At 37.0% G+C, this 19,572-nt stretch overlaps 1 protein-coding gene across 1 annotated transcript in view; it reads left to right on the forward strand.

The window, feature by feature from the left end:
• Positions 1-19,572, forward strand: part of LOC141558851 (rap1 GTPase-GDP dissociation stimulator 1-like) — a 71,854-nt gene that overhangs the window by 21,390 nt on the left and 30,892 nt on the right. The window contains exon 4 of the mRNA XM_074296652.1: positions 6,572-6,688. Coding sequence (XP_074152753.1) covers positions 6,572-6,688 — 117 coding nt within the window. The remainder of the gene's footprint in view (positions 1-6,571; positions 6,689-19,572) is intronic.

The following is a 19,572-nucleotide window of genomic DNA, read 5'->3' on the forward strand; positions in this document are numbered from 1 at the left end:
CCCATTTAATTTCCATATATCAAGGGTCAACATAAGAAATTAAATAAGAATTTTGAAAGAGTTTTATGGAAGCTGCAGATGATACACAAAGGCCAGCAGATGACACAGAAAAAAGTTTAGAAACTCAGAAATTCACACTCACCCATATACATATACATACATATATGTATGTATGTGTATATATGTATATATATACAATTGTGTAATAACAATGCAAATTTTACAATAAAATACTGTAAACACTCCATAGAAAAAAAAGAAAAAAATTACTTCTTCTCTGGTATGAAGGAAATACAAAAAAAAATTACAAATTGAGGGAGTGCTATACTCCTATCCCCTTTGATGTGGAAGGGATAACCATATATCTCACAGGAGTGTTCTGAAGATCAAATGAAATAATGTGAGTTATTATAATTACAAGATCTTTGGCTTGATACAGATTACAACCTAATTGAAAACACAGAAAAAGAAAAGCAGTAATACTAAGCAACATATGCTAAGTGTTCAATGAATGTGATAGTATAATGTCTGGACTAGCTCTCCAGAGGGCCTCAGGATCAGTCAGAGTCCTTGGTCTTTAGGAGGAAAAGTGAAGGAAGCAGGCAAGCTGCCACATGGTTCAATATAGATAGATCCTGGACTATGAAGTCTGGAGCCTGAAGTCTTCTCTCCTCAGCTGTACTGTGGCTGAGAGACTCTGATCTCTTTCCCTCAGCCCTCCAATCCTTGCCTACTATTACCTCACCACCACACATTCAGCAAGCGCCAATCTTGAGGAGAGCTATCACATTACCAGAAGTATATCCTTATAGAACCATTATCTCACATTCAGTAGGTAATTAGCCTTAAGTGCTCTGCTGTCTTAGATTCAAGTACACCTTTTCAGAATAGATGAATATACAAATAGTTATAGTGAAAAAACCACACTCAAGTCCATCTAAACCAAATGAGATAGTGGCCTTGTTACTGCCTTAAAGGACTTTCTGGTTAATAATATGACCTATCATGACTGGGTATGAGCAATGTCACTTCCAGCTTTTTCTTCTTCTCCTTGGACTTTTCATTAGAAAGTTTCACTCATTCAGAATACTTGATTTCCTATAACTAATTAAGAAACTGTATTCCAACCAGAATAAAGAAAACAGGTTTCTCTCTGAAAGTTAAGCTATAAGCATCTTGATTACAATGACTGTTTCATTTTTTTATTTGTATCTTTAGCACCTAGGATAGCGCCCGCTGCATAGTGGATTAATTAATAATTAGTATATAAATCGAGTAACTGCTTGTTGAAAGATGGATTGATGTTCCCTTAATTCCTATGCCCTTTTATCTGAAATTTCCCCATAAGAAACCCTTATCTTCTTAAAAGATCCTCTGCTATCCACTACTGGGTTAAAGCCATCAGTGAATATCCTACCTTCCCAGTTGCAAAGTTTCATTTAGCCATAGTCAGGTAGTTCTGAGCTCCCCTTGGAGTGCTAGAGTGATTTCAGAAAAAGAGAATGCTTCCAGTTGACATGGTAGGATGAAACCTTCAAGGAATAAGTGGAACTTCATTGTTGACAAGAATAGGTGGTAGAATTTCTAAAGACAGGCATTGCAGGCAGAGAATAACATGCATGAAAGGATAAAGGCAAGAATACTCATGGTATGTACAGGTTAGAGCAGGTATTACCACCTGAATATGTAGATAATATGTGCAGAGAAGAAGTTAGACATGAAGCTGGAAAAGTTGAGTGTTGCTAATTGTGAAGAACTTTGAATATCAAAGTAGAAGTTTAGACCAATTCTATGAGTAATGTATTATTAGGAGTTAGCAAAGGATATAATGAAATTGTGAGTCGGGGACATTATTAGTATATAGTCATATGCCTGATTATAACTGAGTATTGTTTCCTTGGAGTTTCTACACTAGTTCCAGACTCTGACATCAGTAATAAGGAGCATCTTTTTCTTTCTAGGATGAATTTCCAAGAGGCCAGATGAAACTGACACTGTCAAAGTTTTAAAAAGTTTAAATCAAAAGAGAGAGATATTACATGCATATTATATTAATATTGTTTAGATGTATTTTATATGCATATGTATATATGCATGTTTTGCACATGTGTACATAGGAAAATATAACATGTGTGAGTGCATGTGTATGTATGGATGTGTATGGATGGGGGTGTGTGGATGTGAATGTGGATGTGTATATAAATATATATAAATATATCCGTGCTTAATTGCTGCCTTTGAGGTAGAAATGGCAAGAAGGAAAGGGGGAAAAAGAATAAAATAAAAGTGTGCTTCAGAGAACAACAAAAAAAAAAAACAAGGAAGCAAAAAGATGGACAGTTCTGCATACACCTATTATTATATGTAATTTCTTTAGATGGAAATTTAATGTTATATATTTAGAAGTCTCTTCTGCTATGCACATAGCATTGTTTTTCCCCTTTTTTCCTTTTTCTATTTTTTTTCTATTTTGTATTTAAGATTTAAATAAACAAATACATTAGAAATAAAGAAAATAAATTGACCCTGGAGCTAAATGACCTTCATCTCATGAAAATATATGAGTACTTGGGCTGAGAAATATATGGGTCTTGTCAGTCTTGTGCAATGTGATCATTTGTGTTATGAAGAGCCAAAAGACATACAAATTCTCTCTTCTACCAAACTGCTCTATGTATCCTGAAATTTCCATCATTCTAATCATAGAATCAATGACTGAGAGTTTGTGACTGACTGTGAGAGTTGAGAAGTCAACCCCCCAGCTGCAGCCTGAATCCCCTCCATAACAAACAATCCTGACAAATGGTCATCTGCCCTGCAGTCAAAGATCTCTAATTTTGAGAAATTCATTAGCTCCTGGGGCAATCCATTTCAACTGTAGACTAGATTACTTGCTAGAAAGCCATTTCTAAGCTACAATCTACCCATTTGTAACTCCCACTTAATATTTTCAGTTCTGTCCTTTACAGCTAACCACTCTTTGATGGTAACAGCTCTCCCTTCAAATATTTGAAGACAATGATCAACTCTCCCCAAAAGTCTCTTCTCCTAGATGGTTAAATTGATAAAGGATATTATTGGAAGTGAAGAGTATCCCCCATAGCCTTCACATTCCTACAAGCTTTTACTCTTTGGAGTTAACTTATGGTCCGAAGTTAACTTTAACCACATTCTGCTCAGGCAATCAGGAACTTTCTCAAATGTCAAGGAAAACCCTATATTCACCTTCAGTGGAAATGGAAAGAATGAAAAAAGAGAACAAGATCATAGGAGATACAAGTCAGAATGGATCCTTCATTTTACTTATGAGGAAACTCATAGAAGGTCATGTAGACCAAAAAGAACACATATAGATTCATACTCCAGTGCTCTGGTCTGAACACATGGTCTAAAGTTTTAATCAACACAAGTATCAAAGAGAAAGGGGTAGTGATCACCATCTCTCCTATCCCCTTAGGACTAAGAAGGCCCACATCAGGAGCTCATTCTTTATACGTGTTGGTACCATGGCCAAAAGCTCCTCTTCTGATCTCATTCCATTGGCTGGCAAGTAGGAGACTTAGTAAAAGTAGGAAAAGCTCAATGCATCTGCTTTTCCTTGAAGCACTTTTCCTATTGACAGTGGACTCAGAATATCAAATTATCATATAATGATCATCAGTACTTACAAAGATTTTAATGCTTCATAGTTCATTTTCCTCTATTCACTCTTAAATCACCTGTCATGTAAATATGAATTCACCCAATTTTAATAGACTTCAAAGTCTAGCTGATCTCCCCCTCTCCACGAAGGCCTTATTACCTTTCCCTACTCTCAGTGCTCTCCCCTGACCATCTAGAATCCTCACCTCTAATTGGGCACTTAACACATATTGCCTTGAGTTGCTAATTATCTTTTGAGATGTGCATGACTTTCCCCCCCAAGTGAGACAAGGACAAATCATATTTCTGTAAGGCTTTACAGGTTACAAAGCATTAAAAAGAAAGGAACTCAGCAAACTCTAGAATTATATTGAACAAGGCCTAATGTTGCCATTTTGCAAATAAAGAAAGACTAAGTTCAAAGAGATTGCCCACATGCCCCTAGTTACACACAGCTAGAGTACTAGAGCCCAGATTTGAACCCTGGTCTCCAAATTCCAGCTTCATCCTTTGTTGCAGGATACTGTATTTCCTAAAGATGAGAATCACACATTATATGAAAAATCATCCCCAGGGTACAGCAAATTTGGGCCCCATACTATTTAAGGAGAATCACCTTTACAGTAATGACTAAAAAGGCATCCCCAGTGAGGTGTCTGACTGCTGGTGCTAAGACAAGAAATTTAAATATATATATATATATATATATATACATTTATACATATATGTGTGTGTGTGTGTGAGTGAGAGAGAGAGAGAGAGAGAGAGAGAGAGAGAGAGAGAGAGAGAGAGAGAGAGAGAGAGATCAACCTGAGCTTCTCACCATCATGAAGGCACATCAGAGAAAGATTTGCTAGTTCCTAGGTTCCTGCTCCACCCTAAACAGATTTCCTAATTTTTTCTACATTCTTTTCCATGTCAGTTTGCTCTCAAATTTCATTTCAATCTAATTTCATGTGGATGTAAATGATAGATGGGGTGATGATGGACAATATTTTTTTTTTTTTGACAGACCATTTTCCCTAAAGCCCAGTGTTCTCCAATGAATGTGCTTCCCTGGACTCTCAGGGTCTCCCACAATGCCTTGAACATTCATGCTTATTAGATGATTGATTTTAGACAAGGACTCAGGTTCCACGTCCAAAAAGCAAAGCCTTAACTAAGGAAAGTTGAAAAGGTGGACAGAAAGAATAGAAAATGGTCTGACATTTTGAATTAGAGTCAGATTCAAGGTAGGGGTTTCTTTTCTCGTCCCCTCCTCCAGTGGCATTTGCAGTCTAGGCCCCAGGCCATCTCCTCCTGGGGAAAACAAGCACTTCCCTCCCCCTGCTCAGGGAGTGTGAGTTGTAATTTGATAATGGGCCGGACTCTCACCATATGGAGTCTTTTCAAGGACTAGAAGCGTCATTATGCATATGGTATAATTCTGCTGATCAGCCCCTGGAGAAATCCCCCACATCTGGATGGTTAATTACCATTGTCCTGGTCCTCTGCCTGACCAGCCTGATGCCGGCTCCATGCTCTACATACAGAACCAGCTCATCCAAGTGAAGCCTCTGTTTTGTCCCCTTCTCACTTTCAAACCTTAGAAACTTAATTTAAAATCTCCTAATGCAGTTACAATCTGATGAGATACAAGAGTAAAGTGATTTTCTAGGTCATAATGAATTGAGCTCATTAAGGATATCGGGACTAGAATGGAACACTGTCTCACTGACCCCTGACTGACCTGTTCTCAGGGGCTTTTTAACTGCAGATGCTCACCCCTCCTCTTGCTTCTCCCACCTCCAGTGCTTTTTACAGGCTGTCATAGCTAGGAGGCACTTTATAGATCATTTCGTGTGACCCTTTCATTTAAAAGATGAGGAAGCACAGACCTATGGAGGGGCTATAATTGTCCAAGGTCACATAGCCAGTTAACAGCACTAAACCTTGATTCCTTAGATGTATTCTACTTTGATATCCTGTTGTTCTGAGTGGCTTAGAGTTTTTTGTACTGTATCTCAGCAGGGAGTGTAATATTGAAGATTGTTGTCAGTCAGTCATTTTTTGTCATTTCTGACTCTTCACAACCTCATCTGGGATTTTCTTGGCAAAGATGTTGGAACAGTTTGAACGGTTTGCCTTTTTCTTCTCCAACTCATTTTATAAATGAGGAAACTGAGGCAGACAGAGTTAAGTGACTTGTCCCCAGGATCACACAGCTAGTCCATGTCTAATGTCAGATTTGAACTCAGCCCTTCCTAAGTCTAGGACCAGCATTCCATTACACCACTCAGCTGCCCTCGGTATGAAGGACTTCAGTTCAAATCCTATTTTTTTCTAGTTAGTAACTATGTGACTTTGGGGAAACAGCCTCAAATACTCTGGCTCTTCAAACTCTCTAAATCAAATTCTCTGCTGTTTCTTCTTCTGTAAAATGAAAGAGATTGGTTTAGATCTTAAGTCCTTTCTTATGTCTAAATACTGTAAATCTAAATGAGGAAGATCTAATTTTACAAATATACAGAGTAGGCAGTCACTTACACAGTAACATTTAAAGAGGTCCAGGACTACATCCATGACCTATATTTGCTCATATTGATTACACAGTGCCAGCAATTTTGCTCTTCACTGCTATATATATATATATATATATATATATATATATATATCTTTCCTCTCTTTAGGTTCTATTTAATATTGTAAAATACTAATATTGATCTAACTCACACTATAGTGTGATTGACTCATGAGGTTCAGGAAGCCTAAGAACAGTGGAGAAACCTGAAGAAAGAATTAAAGGGAAATGGGAGAAAGGGAAAAAAATATGGGAAGGTGGATAAATGCTGCTAATTTGACAATTATGTCATGATCTGGCCCAAGTGAAAAGTTCAGGAGAGACCTCCTTAGGAACTTTTGAACTGACTTTTTCTTATTTTTGAACCAGATTCCCTTAGCCAACATCTGGAAGGTCTCAAACTCTTTGGAAACAAAGATCAAGTTGAAGATGAAGAGGAAATCCTGACGAGCCTAAACATGGTGCTGCAAGCTGTGACTGGAGACCGTTAAGTATAATTCACATATGACAGAACGTGGGAATATTAGAGCCAGAAGGGACTTCCTTGTTTTACCAAATACTTTTTGTTGTTCAGTTATGTCATACTTTTTGTGACTCCACATAGGGTTTTTTTTTGGCAAAGATAGTAGAATAGTTTGCCATTTCCTCCTGGAGGAAATTTTACATTTTACAGATGAGGAAACTGAAGCAAACAGGGTGAAGTGACCTGTCCAGGTTCACACAGCAAGTGAGTGTCTGGGGCCATATTCAATCTCAGGAAGATGAATCTCCCAGAGCTCTAGCCATTATACCATTTAGCTGCCTCACAAGTAATCTTGGAGTTTCTCTAATCTTGTCTAAACTGTGCCTGAGTAGAAATGACCTCTTTAAGGGTTATCCAACCTCTCCTGTATGATATCTGATCATGAAAAGCTATCTCCCAAGGCAGCCCATCCTCCTTTTGGAAAATAAGTATTAGAAAGATATTTCTTTACATGGTTCCTATATCTGCCTAATTTCCACCCATTACTATAAGCAGTGCTAAACTGTCCTTATTCTAACACTGCATCTTTTCATGAAACCTAAAACTATTTTAATTTTACTTATGTTTTGTCTCACTACTTATTGATGCAGACCTTGCAATCAACTAAAAACCCCAGATCATTTTCATGCAGACTCAAATCTAGTCATATATCTCCAATGCTATATGTATGCAATTATTTTTTTTTCCTCAATCCAACTGTAGAGCTTTTCATTTATCTGCTGGGAGCATCATAGTCTTTCCAGTCCTCCGTGTCCACCACCAGAATGATTCTGGGTTTTTTCCTTTCCCTCAGATCCAATCAGTTACTGGGTCTTATTGCTTCTAACTTCACAATATCTCACATTGACACCCTGTTCTCCACTCATGAGATCAACATGCTATTCGTTCAAGACCTTATAATTTCTCACATTTCCTGTTGGAGACCCCATTCTCTCTTCTCTCTAGTCTATTCTATATATAATTGTTTGCATGATAGGGAGGGAAGGAAAGAAGGAAGGAAGGAAAGAAGGAAGAAAGGAAGGAAGGAAGGAGGGAAAGAAGGAAGGAAGGGGGAGGGGAAGGAAGGAAGGAAGGAAAGAAGAAAGGAAAAAGAAGAGAAGCAGGAGAATAAGGAAGGAAGGAATAGAAGGAAAGGAAGAGAAGAAGTGAGGCATTTAGTACAGCACATAATACATCTTAGTTACTATACAAATGCTTATTTTCTTCTTCATCTTTTTTCCTTAGGATCTGAAAACCAAAATTGTCTGTTTGGCTTTTAAGGCCTTTCTTAGCCTTACTAGCCTTCCTCCCTCGTATCACATCACTCAACCTCATGCAGGTTAAACTGCTTTGCTTTCTATTGGCCATGCACAACATGCATTCTCTCTTTTCCATGCCTCTGCATAGGCTCTTTCTCATGCCTGGAACACCTGCTTCACCTCTTCTTGTAGAATCTTTTCCTTCCTTCCAAACTCACTAAAGTGTCCTTTTCTATTATCCACCTCTCCACCTCTCCAACTGCTCTCCCCCCAAATGAAATCCTGTCAATGCCATGACTTTTTCTTTGTATTTTCCGCACTCACACACAAGTACATATTTCCCATGTGACTGGTCATATTGCCTCTCTGGGCTTTTCTTTCCTCATGTATAAAATAATAGGATTAAATTAAATGAACTCTAAAGTCCCTTCCCCACTCTGAATTTCCATGATTCTTGGTTCTAGATTTATGTTCTTTGTATATGATGCCCAAGGTTTTCAGAAACACATTTAGAAAAATTCCTGCTGGATCTGACACAGACATGCTACCTGGCTTATTTTAATCCAGGGAGTTGGGGCCATTGTTGATAAATGCCTGGCCCATTATCTCAGAAAGCCTTTTTCCTTTTGTGAAGAGTAAGATGTAAGCTCCATTTATCCCTATTCCACTTTTGTACAGTTTACTTCAAGTGCTTTGGGGAGAAGTTCTTTCTTTTACTCTCATTCTTAGTTGTTAAAGAGCAGAATTCAAAATTCATTCAATCACTATTTCTCAGGCTATGTCATATAGGAAGAGGATTGACTGTCTGGCCCATTTGTATTCAACATTTTCATCTCGAAACACAGGAAAGAAGTGTCTAGTAGTAAAGGAAATTGATAAGCTTGTTCTTTAATTTCATTCTGGCTCGAGGGTTGAGTTACAAGGTTTGTGTGCATGTGTGTATAAGTGAGTGTGTGTATGTGCTTTTTGTTATCTTTAATTTTTAGTTAAAAGGAGCAATAATCATCAGGGACAAAAGATCAGTAACCATGCATAGAAGCTACCTCAACTAGGGAAAGATGAATAAAGAAATAATTTCCATAAAATTTTCTGTCTTCTGATTACCCAAAGGCAAAAGTGGAGTTTTCTCAAAAATTATTTCATATTTCCAGAATCTGAAAATTAACTTATTTTTTAAAATCCATCTTATAGGTAGAAGGAGAAAGGTAGCACAGTCAATCAAGTAAAATCTAGATTTAGAGTCAAGGAGACCTGAGTTCAAATTCAGCCTTCTATAATTGCTAATTATTTGGTCCTAAAAAAGGCATCACCTCTTTAAGCTCCATATTCCTCATGTATACAATGGAAAAATACTAGGACCTACCTTGTAGTGGTGTTGTGAGGATCAAGTGTATCTAAACTGTTTTTCGATCTTAAAGTGCTGTATGAGAATGAATTATTAAGACAAAGAAAGGTAACCCTCAAAGATATAGAATAATACAAGCTCTAAGGCTTGAGAGATTCAAGATTCCTTTTTTTTTTTTTTTTTTTTTTTTTTTTTAAAGACTAGCTCTCCTGCTTTCATGGAGGCTGGAAGTAAAGGGACTGATCTGATCCCACTCTAATCAGCAAGGAAATTTTAGCCACCTTACTCCCTTCTTACTAATTTCATATTGTATCATTTCCTCTGTCCCCATCCCTGCCTTGTGGACACCCAATTGGAAGAAAAGAAATAGGTATTTATTAAGCACCTACTATGTGTAGCTTCTCTGCTAAGTACTTTATAACAGAGCTTCTTAAATTTTTGCCACTCACACCTGCATTCACCTGAGAAATTTTTACGTAATGCTTGATATATAGATATATAAAATAGTTATACAAACCACTTCCTAAGGACACACATAAGTTCTCAGTTATATTACCTTATTGATCCTCACAACAATCCTAAAAGGTAAGTATTGTTATTGTCCCTGTAAAATAGAGATATTTTACAATGGAGGAAACTGAGGCAGACAGAAGCTAAGTGACTTAAGCAGGATCAGACACTAATAAGTGACAGGGGCCACATTTTGAACTCAAGTCTTCCTGACTCTAAGACCAGCATTCTATGTACTGTGTCACCTGACTTAGCCCTACTGCAGTTCAGAACTCCAGGGCCTAAGTTATCCATTCAACTCAGCCACTCAGTAACTGGGATTACAAAATGTAGGACCTCACATGCTATAGTCTGTATTTCACATTATTTATTAAGCACTTTTTATGTGCCAAGTACTGTGGACACAGAATTTTTCCACTGAGGCCAGTTTAGCTGTGTATGGGGAAAGAGAATCATATAAACAGTTGACCATGAAACAACCTTGGCGAAGGCTATAGGGTCTTATTTTTTTTTTTTTAAACAAGAAGGGGGAATGTGTCTCTCTGTACTCTTCCGTCAGACTTTTCCCCTTCACCTTACTAGATTATTCTCTCTGTTTCTCCTCCTTATCTTTCCACCACGCTGAAGGATCCCACTTATAGGAAAACATTTCCATTCTTTGCTTCCCTTTCTTTTGTACAATCTATTCCCCTACCACCTCCAGGTCAGGTTGGTATTCCTTAACAAGTTGGCAAGAAAATACTGCAGATATTTGACCCCAGCAATACAAACTATTTTCCTAGCTAAGGGCATAAGTTCCTGGAGAGAAAGCACCCAGAGAATACTGGAAGCCAGTGAAAGTGAAATCTTTGAGGTTGTTTTCCAAAGTAGACAAAAACCTCGGTTTTAATGTGTTTGTTGTATACAGCACTTTATAATTTTTCAAAGTGTAATTATATACATTGAGAGGCAATCTACACTAATGTTAAGTTTGGATTTAAAAGATCTGAGTTCAAACTCCCATCTTTAACATTTAACTACGTGACCCTGGAAAAGTCATTTATTCTCTGAGTACCTCAGGTAACTAATTCCCTCAGTCTTATCTATAAAGCAGTAGAGTTGCAATCAATGCTGACCAAAGGAATTTCCACCCCAGAAATCTTTCACCACCTCCTTTTCATATACATTAAAGGCATGTAGAGTTCTTTTATCCCATAATCCAAGGAAATATTTTGTCTCTGACCCACAGGAACCCATTTATTAAATTCACTCTGTTGCTTTTTTTATAGTTGATTAGCATTTGTGAGCTACCTCATCCAAAAGGAGGTTCAGAGCTAGGTAGAATTAAAAGAGTAAAATATTCTTTGTTTTAAGTCCTCTGAGTAACAATTCTTATGATTTTCCTATAAGTCTTCTCTAATGAATACCATGGTAGTCATTTAATCATTATTTATTATTTAATCATTATTAATAATTAATAATCATTGCTCTATTACATGACACAACCCAAAACCCAGAGAATTAACCAATGTATTAACAGTCATAGGATTTTTGAGCTAGAATAGTACTTGGAGGTCAGCTAGTATTACTGCTTCCATATTATAAATGAGGAAACAGAGGCTTAGAAGGTATGATTGATTTTTCCAAGGTCATTCATGCAGGAAACAACAGAGATGGGATTTAAATATATTTTTTGTACTCCAAATTCATTGATTGTTCTTTCCACTATATGAATCTGATAATTTTGTGTTGGTAATACAGATCAATCAAATCTGTACATTATGAACATATTCTACCAAAATAAAGTTGAATTTAGACATTCCTATCTAGTATCCTCGGGGATTTAGTTTTTCCTAGCAGGAGAATCTCAGAGGTATCTAGATGTGGAAAATGGAAAACAGTATCCCTGGAGGTAAGGAGAGTGGGTTTGAAGGGAGAACCTATTTGCTGGATTTCACTTGGGCATCTCTAGGAAGCTGACTTCCTAATGGGAACTAGTCAAATTAATGCAGCCTGAAAATTGTTAGGGCTCAGCATCAGAGAATGTCAGAGCTGGAAGGGGTCTTATTGGCATGTAGCCCAACTCTTCATTTCATAAATGAGGAAATGGAGGCTTAGAGAAGGTTAAGTGGTCTGTCAAAGGTCACAATTCTTCTGAAAAGTAATGCTGAAAAGGAGTCCTTCCAGCTCCAAATGAGGTACTCAAAATGAAGTACCAAGCTGGGCTTGTTTGCTACAGGATAAGGTCACAATACTTGAAGAAACACATTGGACTAAAAAAAAAAAAAAAACTCTAGTATAGAAAAGACCAAGCTGATAATTTGTAGCAGGAGAGAACTAATCCCAAGTGTCTTGAGTTGTGAAGGAAAGAATTCTCTTTTCCACTCTGAAAAAGAAAATATAAATGTCTATTATCCTGACAAGTACTTTCCAATGAGGCTTTCAGAGATTCTTCCTCTCAAGAATGATCCATAAAGGGCTACTGTCCAAGATACAGATTCACTTAAATGATAATTAAGTTATTGGGATAAAGTTAAGAATTTTCCATCAAAAATCAGAATAAATCTTAGCAATGAACTTCAGTGGAGTAGAAGTGCTAAAAAACTACTTGAGATAACTGTGATAAATATTCCCTCCTTCCAAATATGTATAATTCTCAAAAGGAATACTTGGAGTCCTCTCTAAAAGTGTATTTTAAATTTGTGCTTATACTACCTTCATTGTCCTTTAAAGACAAAATTGCAGCAGTGATTTTAATGTACTGATTTAGTATGAATTTTGTCTCTTTGGGGGTCTATAGTTACATATTATTTAGATTTGATGAAACTCAGGTTTGAGAGGATCCAATTTCTGACTTAATGTGGCTCTAATAGTTTGGACTTCTCTGTGGATTTATGGAAAACACAATTGCTGAACAAACAAAGCCCTGAAGTCTTTAAAACAAATTAATTCTGGTAGCCACTGAATAGAGCCACTAGTAATGGTATACTTGAAAACTCTTGTCAATAAGAAAGAAAACTTTTTAAAGGATTATTAGAAAAATCCTTGAGTTATTGAAAAGGAAATGTAGAATGTAAAAGCACATAGAAACATAATTTTGAGAGTATGATGGGTTGTAGTAAAGAGACTATTATAAAGAGATAATAGAAGAGACCACTATAAAAAGATAATAGCTTTGGCTCTGGTGCTCAATTAATTCTGAAATGGGAGCTCTTGAGCTACATTATTTACTGATATTCATGGCATTGAAGATATCTTTTAGAAGTAAACCATTTTCTTAAATTTTGAGAAAGAGATGTGATATTAATAGATATTGTCTAAGAAAAAAAGGCAAGGGCCACTGAATCACTTACTATACTGAAAAAAGTAAAAGGAACTTGAAAGGGACATAGACAAGAAGTATATTAGAGTTACTATGTTAAATGGGATATATTCTCTATGTTCATAGAGTAATTAAAGAATAAAAATAATATAGGCAATGCTTGTAAGATATCGAAGCAGTAATAATGTCCCCTTCCTCACAACCCATCAATTGGGATAGTATGTAATATGGCCCCAAGAAAGTAGCCCACCTCCAAAAAAATACTGGCACCAATAAGAGCACCTACTTCTCTCGGGGTGATGGTGAGGATAAAATGAGATAATATTTGTAAAGTGCTTTTCAAACCCTAAAGTTCCATATAAATGCCACCATTATATTATATTATATCATATAAAATGATATAAATAATAAATATTTATTTTTCATCATTGCATACAAAGGTAATCAGCAAAGATTCCATTTCCAAAGATTGAACAGATCTGTCCATATTATTCTTCTGATGTTCTGTCCCTGAAACTTCTCCCTAATGTGGAAAGAGAATCATAAATCCACAGAATGTCAGAATTGGAAGGACCTTAGAGAGCTTAGAATTTTCATTTTACACATGAAAAAACTGAGACCCTGAGAAGCTACGTGTCTTGCCTAGAGTTACCCCGTGAGTCAGTAGGAGATCCTAGACTAGAATTCCTGGTTCCAATTAGAGAAAACATAGATACCCAGATGTCTTTGAAGAGCGTGTAGAAAAAGGTCTTGTCTGAGGACTAATTATTTGGTGCTAATTGCAACTCTGCCAGTGTTTTATCAGTGGAAACAGTGGGCTATTTTACCTGTCAGTTCTGTGAGGTGATAGTTGCATCTTCTTCTCTTTCAAAACAAGGGGCAGGAACCGGTTGCCATAGAAATCGCCCTCTACTTGAAGGTTGTACCAGAATTTCTTTGTGAAACCCTGAAGTGTCTGACAGGCCCTTTAAATAAAACCACTAATCATATTTTCCAAACTTTCTCTCCCTGCCACATTTCATTTATACTTCTCAATGTGGACATGCAGGCTAATAGCTTTTGAGGCATTTTCAAAATTCCTTTTCATGTGTCTCTACAAGCAGTACTTCTCAAATCCCTGGTTCATTGGAGACAGTCTTAGAAAGTGTTCCTCATTCCTCCTTTCTCTGTGTTTGGTCTTGCACAGTTTTGGTCTAGCACAGTTTCACAATCATAAGCTACTTAGGGAGGTCACGAAACTCCCTGCTCTACCTAGATTTTTACTTAGTCATTCCATATGTGGAAAGTATAGCAAATGAATCTTTCATAGCAGGCAGCATAATGTGGCAGAAAATAATTATACAAATAAGAAGGTTATGCAATTATATAATACTGTGAGGTTTACAAAGGGCTCATTTTTGTAATTCATTTTATGCTTTAAATAGCCCCAGGGAAATGGGTGCTATTATTATCCCCATTTTATAGTTGAGGCTCTTAAAACTTGAGGAAACATAGCTGGTATGTATCTGAGGCTGCATTTGAACTCAGCTTTTCCTGAGTTCCTATTGGCTACACCACTGACCAAAGGAAAAGCCCTGGATGGGGTATTGGGACCTCTGTTACAGAACTAGGTCTTCTATCACCTAGCTGCAAGATCTTGGACAGATCATTTATGTCCTGGTTGTTATTCAATTCCTTGATTTTTGTCTGACTCTTCATGATTCCAACTGGGGCTTTCTTGGCATTCTACTAGGGTGGTTTGTCATTTCCTTCTCCAGCTCATTTTACAGATGAGGAAACTGAGGCAAGCAGAGTCAAGTAACTTGCTCAGGTTGCCACACAGCTAATAAATGTCTGAGGTCATATTTGAATTCAGGTCTTCCTCATTCCAGGCTCTATCCATTCCACCACCTAGCTGTCCCATATGCCTTGGACCTCAGTTGGATTCTAGTGGGTTGGATTCAATGATTTTTAAGGTTTATTCAAGCTCTAGTTCATATAAATGGTCAGAGAGCATATTTTTAAGATCATATAAGATAGCTAATAAAAGACTAGGAAGTCTGAATATTTGAATATGCCTCAAAAATTATATATATATATATATGGTCAAGAAAACTCAAAGATTAGAAGTCAGAAAACCCAAGCTGATCTTAAGTGTTTAGTTTCTTCAATTGCAAAATGGTAGAAAAACTGCTATGAAATAAATTATCTCAGCTTTCTGCCAGCATTAAATATCAATGATGCTCAAAATGCAATATTAACTCTAAGGTCAGGAAAGAGCAGTATATTAAAGAAAATTCAACGAGCTCATCACACAGCAGAGAAGGGATGGCTGTTGCATTTTTCTTTAGAGAGAAGCCTGACATGCCTAAAGCTAGATTCTAAGGCCTGGTCAAATTTGTTCCACCTCATCGGTCCAAGGACGGTGCTGCTTTATTTTCACAAGGAATACTGCTCCCATTAAATCCTTTGATAAATATCTTTTGTTTTAATATTGAATATCAAAATTTAAATTCAAAAATGAAATATTGAAATTCTTTGATTTTCAAGATACTGAGCTAAATACAGAAGGATAAAAAGAGGTATAAAACACTTCTTCCTCTGGGAGCTTACAATGGAAATAAGGAGAATATAACATTTACATGATAAAAGGTTTAATGCAAGACAAAAATCTAAGGGAAGTAGCAAGGTACACTATATGACAAGGGCCAAATGATTATTATAGGCAACGAAGTACAGCAGACGTTTAAAGGAAAGAAATATAATGAGAGGTTGAAGTATCTTAAATGACAGAACCATATAGTAGATTTAAACCAGAAGAATATGTTCTAAATTCATTTCAGGGATTAGGAAACTGAGACCCATTGAGGCTATATTTGAATTGCAGTCTTCTACTCCAAAACAGACATTCAATGGTGAAGGAAGGTTTCACAGAGAAAATATTAGTAATATTTATTATTGTTGTTATTATTTGGTTATTAATAACTGATCCATGCCTCTACTTCTTCCTCACCATAATTCACTTCAATAGTCTTCAATCTGGCTTCCAAACACATCTTAATTGTGCAAGCTAAAGTTTTTCTCAGTTTTCTTCTATTTTAACACTTTTGTTGGTCACTTATTTTCTACTCCCATATACTGTCTTCTCTCTAGGTCTTCATAACACTGCTCTCTCTAGGTTCTTCTACTTGTCTGATTACTACTTCTGTTTCCTTTGTGGCTGCTTCATCCCACTAACTGTAAGTGGCCCCAAGCTTCTCTCCTAAGCCCTCTTCTCTTTTATTTCTGTACTATCCCACTTAAAAGTCTCATCAGCTCCCATGAGTTCAACAATAATCTCTATACAGATGATTCCCAGACATCAATACTCAACCCATCTCTTTCCTGAATTAGTCACAAGTCATCAACTGCCTCAAGTATGTGAAGCTCAACATGTCTATAACAGAACTCATTATCTTTCCTTCAAAATACTCTCTTCCTCACAGTTTTTCTTATACTATGGAGGATATTACCATTCTTCCAGTCACCCATGCCTACAATCTTAAAGTCATTTTTGAATTCTTTACATTCATTTCAAATATCCAATATACTGCCAAATATTGTGATTTCTATCTTCGTAATATCTCTTATATACATCTCCTTCCTGCCATAAACACACATTGTAAGGGATTCAAGTCGTCATCACCTCTTCTCTTGTGTAGACTGTTACAGTCATCTTCTATAGATCTCTTAGTCTTCCTTTAACCTGTCTCTGTCCACTCCAATTCATCTTCTACTAACTGTCATGCTAATTTTTCTTAAGTATAGGCGGGACTATGTTACTGTCCATTTAACTCAATAATCACAGGACATCTTTATTATCTTCAGTATCAGATCTAAACTGCTCTGTTCAGCATTTAAAGCTCTTCCTGCCTCAGTCCATTCCTATTTACTTCATGTACTCAGCTATCCAACTACAATGGCCTAGTCTCTGTTCTTTGAACATGACATTCCATTACCCAATACCATATCCTTGCTATAGATGTCCCACTCTTTGTCCAGAATATATTCTCTTTTCCTTCCACCTCTTAGTTTCCCCATCTTCCTTAAAAATATGGATTAAATCTCACCTTTTGCAGGTCTTTCCCAGCCCCCCTAACTGGTAGTTCCTTCCCCCTCTCAGATTATTCTCTGTGTGCTTTGTATAAATCTTGTCTGCATCTCATTATTTAGATATTAGCTCCTCATTAAGATGCTTGAGGTCTAGGACTATTCTTTTTTTAACTCTCTTTATATTCCCAGGTTGAGCACAGTGTCTGGCACACAGAAAGGCTTAATAAATTTTTGTTGACTAACTGATGGCTTCAAAGTACTTTACATGTATTTGTACCTCAGAGCAGTCCCTATAAATTAAGTACTATTGTGTGCCTTACTTTATTGTTGTTATTCATTCATTTTAGTCACATCTAACTCTTCCTCTTGGGGTTTTTTGGCAGAGATATTGGAGTAGTTTTCCATTTCCATTTCGGGCTCATTTTACAGATAAGGAAACTGAGGCAAACAAGATTCATTGAGTAATATAATTGGCCCTATGATTTATTTTTCAAATAAACAGATACTAAAAGGGTATGTGGCCATAGGGTTGAGACTGACCCTACGTCATTCTGATTTCAAATACAACACTCTATCCGTCACACAAGATGGACCTTGCAGGAGGGTCATAGTCAACTAGTTTACTTTTTCTATTTTCAGTTTTTCTTCCTTTCTTTCCTCCTTCCTTTCTTTCCTTCTTCCTTTCTTTCTTCCTTCCTTTCCTTCCTTTCTTTTTTGAGCAGGTGGAAACTCTTTCTACCAATTCTGACTGGAAACCATTCCACTGCTATAGTGTCTTTGAGAATTGCTAGGGAGGAATGAGAGGGAGAAAACAAGCATTTATTAAGTGCCTACTAGACACTGCTAGACACTGTGCTTAATTAAGCATTTTGAGCACTAAGAAGTTAAGTGATTTGCCTCTGGTCAGTTGGTATCAAAGGAAAGTAGAGGTCAAGACACTCAAAATCAGCTCTTGTTTGCACTCTGCTGCTTCTGCTCCTACCTATACTCAAGTAAAAGCAAAATGTCTGATTGGTTTTCGGACAAGATTTTAAATCCTCCTCACAGATCACTAAACAGCTGATTGCTTGACTAACACAAGAGCACCCCTCTTTTCCCTAACAATCCACATAGACTAGGTCACAAACAATTTAGTCCTGAACTAAAAGCCAAGGGCAATCCCAGTAGGGTACATAAAAAACAGTCAGACAAGAAGAGAGAGATTCCCCCATTGAATGAAGCAAAGCAAGTAATCTATGAATCTTGCATATATGCTAGGCATTCTCATTAGAAAACTACAGCTTACAAGGCAGTTAGGTGGTGTAGTGGATAGAGCACCAGCCCTAAAGTCAGGAGGACCTGAGTTCAAATCTAGTCTCAGTCACTTAACACTTCCTGGCTGTGTGACTGTGGACAAGTCACTTAACACCAATTGCCTCAGCGAAAAAAGAAAAAAAAAAAAAAAAAGAAAAGAAAAGAAAATTGCAGTTTACTATAAAATCTCGAAGAACTGAGATGCCCTAATACCTGAAAATGGACATGGATAACTAGTGACACCATTTTCCTGAATTTTATCATCCCTTCTCTGAAGCGCCTAGCTGAGAGTTCTCCTGAAAGTTCAGCTGAAAAGCTTTCCAAGTCATCCTGAAATCAGGTCCAACCCTGAAGGCGTAAGGCCTTATGGGCTACAGCTGTGAAGGTAGTTACACAGCCAAAGGGAGCCAGGTGATTGATTAGCCAAGCTCTAAGAGTGCACATGAATCCTCCAAGCTTCCAATTCTGCGTCAGGAGTAGAAGTGTTGACAAGGCAATATTTAGATCAGTAGAGGGAAAAGACTGTTCCAAGCATGAGTAATGGAAGAAATTTCATCTGTATTCCTATTGAATTACAAAAGAACTGAAGGCTTGTATGTCAATCTTCTATCCAATACTACTATTACTGCTATAAAAGGCATTTCAGGCAACTCCCCCTTGACCCTATTTCATCCTTGTGTCTTTCCAAAACAATGTGCTTTCCTGATCCCCATTCCCCTTCTGAATGGTCTCCCCTTTTTTAGAATGTACACTCCTTAAGGTTAGGAACTACCTTTACTATTTGTACTTCATTTAACAATGTGCTTGGCACATGGGCAGCACTTAATAAATATTTCAATCATTTAACTCAACACAGATTTACAAGTACCTATCCACTGTTTGTCTAGCCCTTTTCAAATGTCATTGGGATACAAAGGAAATTTAAGGTGCTGTTTCAAGAAGTTTTTAATTCACTGAGACAGTTTTAGTCTAGACTAAAGAAGACTTTTAGACTAAGAAGACCCAGGTTCAAGTTTTAGCTTTGCCAGACCACAAGCTATTTGCTCTTGGGCAAGATATATAACTATTCTGAGTCTCAGTTTCCCCATA

Source organism: Sminthopsis crassicaudata, chromosome 2 (genome assembly GCF_048593235.1).
Source record: "Sminthopsis crassicaudata isolate SCR6 chromosome 2, ASM4859323v1, whole genome shotgun sequence".
NCBI lineage: Eukaryota > Metazoa > Chordata > Mammalia > Dasyuromorphia > Dasyuridae > Sminthopsis > Sminthopsis crassicaudata.